This window comes from Charadrius vociferus, unplaced genomic scaffold (assembly GCF_000708025.1).
Source record: "Charadrius vociferus isolate BGI_N301 unplaced genomic scaffold, ASM70802v2 scaffold192, whole genome shotgun sequence".
NCBI lineage: Eukaryota > Metazoa > Chordata > Aves > Charadriiformes > Charadriidae > Charadrius > Charadrius vociferus.
Genome location: NW_009647437.1, coordinates 2,980,545 through 2,987,604, shown reverse-complemented (window position 1 = coordinate 2,987,604; position 7,060 = coordinate 2,980,545). Strand labels below are relative to the sequence as shown.

General features: G+C 36.6%; 1 protein-coding gene across 2 annotated transcripts in view; it reads left to right on the top strand.

The window, feature by feature from the left end:
- Positions 1–426: 426 nt before the first annotated feature.
- The window catches only part of PIGF (phosphatidylinositol glycan anchor biosynthesis, class F), a 22,542-nt gene continuing 15,908 nt past the window's right edge, over positions 427–7,060 (top strand). For both annotated transcript variants that reach the window (XM_009880646.1, XM_009880645.1), the window contains exons 1-3: positions 427–654; positions 2,286–2,377; positions 3,255–3,371. In XM_009880646.1, the coding sequence (XP_009878948.1) occupies positions 427–654; positions 2,286–2,377; positions 3,255–3,371 (437 nt within the window). The remainder of the gene's footprint in view (positions 655–2,285; positions 2,378–3,254; positions 3,372–7,060) is intronic.

Genomic DNA, 7,060 nt, shown 5'->3' with positions numbered 1-7,060 from the left:
GGCAGGTGCCGCCGAGTGAGGCCGAGGCCTGAGGCCTGTCCAGAGGCCGCCCCGCCGCCGTGTCCGGCTGATAGAGGGAGCGGTGAGGAGGCGCCCGGGCCGGGTGGTTTGGAGAGCCCGGGCGCGGAAGGGGGTGAGGCGGTTCCGCCTGTCAGGAAGGGCGCTCGGTGGCGTGAGGGGTGTCGGTGTTGGGGGAGGCTGCCTGCCCGCTCGGTGCGAGCGCTTCCGGCGCAGCCCTGCTGCGTCCGAGGGTCTGGGGGTTGATTTTTAAACGAGCGACGTTCTTCAGCCCTCAAAATAATAACTTTCAGTCTCAAACTAAGCCCAGAGTTCTGCTTTGCGTCTTGTGAGTAGGAAAATCTTACGTTGTTTCAGTAATGGGGTGCGATTTTCTGTCTTGCAGGTGGCCGGTTAATAGGGAACACGATGAAAGAAGCAGAAATAAGGAGACTCTTTGCTGCCAACCTCCTCTGTTTTTTTTCAGTTATTCTGACAGCAGTTCTTCCGGGTTTTGTCTGGGACACATTCACAGTTTTGGGAACACACCTCACATGGCTGTGTATTTGTTCTGTTTGTGTTAGTACCCTTAATATAATCTTGCACGTGGTCCTTAAACCAAATCTGACTCCTAAGAGAAGTTCATTTGCTCACAAGGTAAGATTTTTATTCGTAAATTTCTACCAGGCAATATGGAGAGGAAGCGAATTCTTTCACTGAAATAATCGAATGAGAAAGGAGTCATTTTTTGGTGGTAAATTCTTGTTTTCCATGAATGACCTGAGTGTGTAGCACCTTGTGAAAGAAGTTCTCCAATATTTTCGTGATCTTAAACTTTCTCTACCTGTAAATAACCTGTTCAGGTGAGCAATTCTGTGCCTTTCCTTTTTCTTGTCAGTATGTTGTTGTTTGTAGTCCCAGCAGTTGGTCTTCCAACAATTTGCATGGTGGTAAAAATTGGCAAAATTGAATGAGTGCAGGCCTGACCTTCGGTGTTAGGAAGAAACACTTTTTGCATGTGTAGTTATAAATTTCTAATAACTTTACAGGAAGAAAAATAGTTTTTAGAATTTGAGATGTAAAAGAGAGACTAGATCATTACAATTTCAACAAAATCGGTAAATTTTAAAAATTTATGTGGAAAAGTATTAAAATGGCTACATTTCCTTGAATGATGGAGTTTGCACATAGAAGAATCTAAATCTGGGGAGAAATTTTTGTAGTTGCAGTTTGAACAGGAGCACTAAATCCCAACGAAGTAGGCTTGAGCAGCACACAACTTGTTCAGGAGCAGAGGAACACACTGGCATACATGATTCTATGATTTTTGAAGTCAGCTGGATAGTCTTGCACTCCCAACTTGCGGAGTCCGACAAGATTTAGTGCTCTGATGATTCTCAGACATTTAAGCAGACATCCCTGAAAGCAGTATCTTTGTTTGCAAAGCTTCTGTCTAGTTTTTCTGACTGAGGAGGATGTGAAATACACAAAATCATTATGGAAAACAAGTATTTTAGCCATCTGTGATTAAAAAGTGAAGCAGGCTTCATGTTCTAGGTGAGATTTCATCCCAGCCTAGCATAAGGAATAAATGTCAAAATAAGTGTTCAAGTGAAATTATGGATTTCCATACGTGACCTGATCAGAACAGACCTAACCAGAACTGTTTGTCAAGTGGCTATACTTCTATACGATATAGTGACTACCCAGAAACTGTTGTTTAAATTCATAGAAAATTATGTGTTTTGCAGACTCACAGGAAGTCATGGACATTGCTCAAATGGATTTAGAATTTAAGATGTCAAGTTCAAAATGTAGTGGGCTTTATTGCATGTATTTTTAAGTATTAAATTTTATTCTAAATGTCTTTTTTTTTTTCCATATTACATATTTTCTTGCTTTTAAATATTTTTGGACTTTCTGTGAAAGATGCCTTTTAATGAATGGACATAACACCCAGATGTAAAACAGAAATGTAAAAATATCCAATAAAATTATCAGTGTTTATCTTGTAATTTCCAGTTATATTTTTCGTATGTTTGCCTTATTACAATAGGGTGTGTGAAAAAAATTTAGATGGAGTGTGATCATTTTTAATTAATTATTTGAAGTATTAAACATAGGGAAAACGGTTTTGAAATATGCCATGCTATTATCATACTGTGCTATAGCAGACATTAAAGAAATAGGTAGAGTACAATGTTAGTGTTAAGATGTAGACTATGTATGTTACTTATGTTCTCTTTTCTTTTGAAACATTATTCTGATATTTTATTGCTCTTTTTTAGATATCCAGATTTCTAAAATGCTGTATATACTTTTTCATGTCTTGCATACTATTTCATGCGATTATTGTTCTTTATGGAGCACCTCTCATAGAGTAAGTCAGAAGACCCTGTCTTTCCCTAAATGTTTTAAGGGGCAGTCCTCCTTGCATATATTGGTATAAGTACTTGCATATTTCCTGGTACATTGGAAATTAAAGGATAAGATCCTGGCTGGGGGAAGAAGGGTGGCTGTTTTGTTTTTTGGGGGGGGCTTGTTTTGGTTTGGGGTTTTTTGGGGGTTTTTTTTGTTTGTGTTTTTTTTTTTTTAGAAGCTGGCTCTTAACGATTTGTGTATATTTGGAGATGTGTTGTTAAAGACAGTTACAAGCAACTCCTTTTACTTTACTATTTGTGTGAAACATAAGGGTACAAACATTTTTCCATGATTCATTTAGTCATTTTCCCCATAGGGTTCTAAAACACACATCTTTCATATCTTTCATCCTTTTGATATTAGTGTTTTAAGATTTAGGAATGATTAAAAAAGGGACGGGGGGAGAAAGGAAAGGCACGAAGCAGCCTGATTTCTGAGAGAGATACTAAGTTAGTGCCTAACAATAGCATCATGTAGTTTGGTTTCATGGTTGCTTCCACAACATGAAACTAGAAAAATAAGTGGAATAAGGAAGTAAATATCCAAGTGTACTTCAATTCAGAACTAACATTCTATATGAGGTACTCTCGTGCTTTCTAAAATGTTGTGGGTATCAGGCATTTAAAATAATTACTGCATTTCAGTCTTTGTTGAGATCACAAACAGATACCAGAGTTCTTTCCAGAAGAAAATCCTTTATTCTTCTACATGAGGTTTAAGAAAGCATGCATGCTTTCACAAGTTGACTTAGGTGTGGAGTTTTTTTCCCTAAATATTGGAATTCTTAGAAAATTAGTAACTCCTTCACTTAATTTTGTAATATTCCTTCTTTGTAGGTCAGTGACTGAGACATTTCTGTTTGCAGTTCTCTTGTCTACCTTTACTACTTTACAGTGCTTGTGTATACTGGGACCAAATGTACAAGCATGGATACGGGTATTTAGTAAAAATGGGTAAGTTCTATTTGCAAGTTTCTGATTTTACTCAGAATAGACACGGACAGAATTGGTGTAAACAACGTGTCACAGAATTTTTTGTAAAGAAAGGAAAAATTCCAGAATTACGGGCATTTTTCATATTTGTAATTACAAGCTTATGAAAGCTTTTCAGACAAAGAAAATTATTGTTTACTTTGAACACATTGATTCAGAAAAATTACTTTTTATTTTTGGTGTCCAGACACTAAATATCACTTTCTATGTGTTTGAAGGAAGTAAAGTTTCCAACACATAATTTAATGGTGCAAAACCATTGTGCAGTCCTGTATGATGGTTATCAAATAAAGAGGAGACCTGAGACTGAGTTGTAAAGGGAAACTCTTGCACATGATCCAATAGCACCTTTGTAAACACAGCTTTTTAAAAAAGGAATAACAAGCCAAAGTAAACACTATTTTAACAGTATTTTTAACTTGAATATAATGGTGAAAATTATATATAATTTACTGTGGTCTTAAGTATGTAATGTTTACCCATGCTATTTTTCAAATTTCAAAGCAAGCTGTTTTCAGTGTTGGAGTTTTCAAGCATTAATCTTTTTCAAGAGTCTGTTTAGAGTCAAATGAGCCTTTTAACCTCATTTTCACTTCAGTGACAGCCATGACATGTATCGAGAATAATGTATCTTTCAGAATTATTCTATGTATTCTTCCATTTTTCACTCACTAAATAACAGGATTTTTGAAAGACAGGGATGCTGGAACATAAAGAAGCCCCATATATGCTTGAGGTTTAATAATAAGCTGTTAGCACTCATTCCCTTTTAGTAGGTCATTAGGGTGAAGTATTATCTCAAAAGAAACTGAGAAGTTGTATAACACTGCTGAATGTCCTGGTTTGAGGTAAAACAGAGCCAATTTTGTTGAGTAACTTTGCTTCTTAGCTAGGCCTCTTCTAGCTTAGTTCCTTCTAAACTCATAAGTTTTTCTTCCCCTCCTCTGCCTCTCTCTTTGAAGAGGGGTAGGGGAAAGCATCTGTCGGTCCCATCTGGGGTGCCCCACATCCCCAGTGGCCTATTTGGCGTAAACCACAACGCTGACCTATGGAGTTACTTTTGGTTTTTAAGCTTATGCAGAGGAGGACAAAAGTAGACTTTTTATAGTAGTTTCAGTTATTGACTTTCAGTTTATCTCAGTTCTCAGCTTACTGAAATTATTTTGAATCCTCATTCAAGTTAGTTATGCTTACTTTTTAAATTTTCAGTGGAAGGGTTGAATAGAGTAATGGAAACGACACTTTGCAAGACTTTGATAAAAGCGTGGAATTGTTTAGCCAAAACAAATCATTGCTGATTCACATAGTTATCTTTGGAGGTTTTAAAACTGGAAATAATGGTTGAAGTCAGATGTCACAGATATTTGTCAAACAGATGTTCTTCAACAGTCTGTCTTTGTGCCAGGTTAGATTTTGACTGCCTGTCAATTTTTTTCTTTCCTAGTCTGGATGTTAATGTTATTTCAGCACAGTTATTGCATAGGAAACAGGGTTGTCTTGTTTTGACATTTTTGCTGTGACAACTTGTACATACTTCTTATTAGTGAGCCGTGTGACATTAGTCTGAATAAAACGTCTATTTAATAATGATAATTAGACTAGCATTTGAATGAAAATGGACTACAAAGAAATATTGTACTTTTTTTTTTTACGGATTGTAGCAAGCTGCTCTTTTAAAATAATTCTGTGGTGTTTTCATTTCACCTCATGAATGAGTTGGAACATCTTGCACTTAGGTGTGAGCTGTGTGTACGCATGATGTATTAAAAGGTTGTCTCTCACTTAACCATGTGGAATGAGGTAGGACTGGTTGAATGGAGGAAAAGGATGGTTAGGTAAGATCAATACAGCTGTTTGCCTTGAAAGTGAATTGCACTGGGACAGCAAGCTGGAAAGTCTGATTTAGAGTACAACTTAGTATGAAAAAGGAATTTGTTTTAAAAATATCTGAATACAATTTAGACTTAAGGAACCACTAGCATTTATTTTTGTTGTTTTTATTTACCTGTGCAGTATTTATTTGTAAGATCAAAATGTGCTTGTGCCATTGTCTTTGCGGAAAGACAGAAAAAGACATCTAGAAAAAGAAGGTTTATCTTGATATAGCAGATATAAATAAGTAACAGATATTAATTACCCAGCTATCGCTCTGGTTAGCTTTCTGCGGTGTGTTAGGTGGTGTAGTGTGAAATTACTGCTGTGTATAATGTCTTGTCATAGGACTATTCATAAAATTACATTCAAGTAACGTAATCTATTGCATCATAATAACTGTGGTACAACTGAGTCAGTCCAACTTAAATATTTTGGGGATATTCTTGCAAAATGCTTATTTTTTTTCTGCAGAGATGCTTAGCTTTCTGTTTCTACTTGCAGCACTTGGAAGTGTGGTCACTGCTAGCAAAATAGCTTCTAATAAGGTTACAACAAAATCAGTCTTTAAGTGCCCATGCCTGTAGGAGGTGGATTATATGTGCCATCTCATGGTAACATGTAAACTGTGACACTGCAGGTTTATTGATTGTATTATAAAGTTTGGTTGTTGGTGAGGTGGAGGGTAGGTGGTGTTTGGTTGTTTGGGTTTTTTTGTATACATGAAACAATTGTAGCTCAGACAGAAAATTGCACGTGCTCCATGTTTTCAAACTGAATACACTTTTGAATTGGAAATGTCGATTTGATGGACCAAATAGATATTATTTTTTTTAAATTACTTTATTTTAAGAAATTTGAACAGTTTGTTCTTACCTGCATATTTATAGTCTATGTGGACATAGAATGTGTGAGAAACGTAAGCTACATGAGAAAAACTTCAGTTCTGAGTAAGCAAGCTGTAAATAGGGCTCTTCTCACTAACTCTGCATTAAGGAAGGAGTGGGCCTGTGTCAGCTATCTCTGGACTCTGTATTCTGACATCTAGTATTGTGACCAATGTTACGATGCTTATCATATGCTATCATGTGCTGCCGTAAGTGGACAGAGGGAAATAAAAGCTACAGAAAGGGTTATCAGCACTGACAGAAGAAGGTGACTATTCTTTAAATGCTTCTCAGTAATAGTTGGTTGAAATAGCCTCCTGCATAAAAGCCTTTAAGAAATCAGCTTTCAATTGCTGGTTTTTATTCTTTTTGGAGACTGTTTTATTTCAAATCATTAGTCTGAGTAATTGTGTTGAATTTTCTGGTGTAATAGCAGTTATGCCACCTGGGTAGGAAATAGATTTTATTTGCAGCTTGTCAAAAAATAGTATAAAACTATAACTTTAGGGCTCCTTCTGGTTTTTATTTCACCTATTTCATCACTTTTTTGTGAACTGCATACTCTTACCGACTTGGAAATATTCTTTTTGAAGGTGGGCATCATCAAAGTGATGTGCAGCTTTGTATTTCAGTCCTGTTACAGCACAGAATACCAGATCTTGTCTATCCAAGAGCTGTCTTAGTAAATTCTGTTACGTTAACTAACCTCTTAATTATTATTTAAAACAGCACTTAATGTATTGTGTTATTTAAGGGGTTAAATAATTGCTTTAGGCTTTAACAGGCCTTTATGCCACTAGCGGTCATTTATCATAGAATCATAGAATGTTTTAGGTTGGAAAGGACCTTGAAGATCATCGAGTTCCAACCTCCCTGCCATGGGCAGGGACA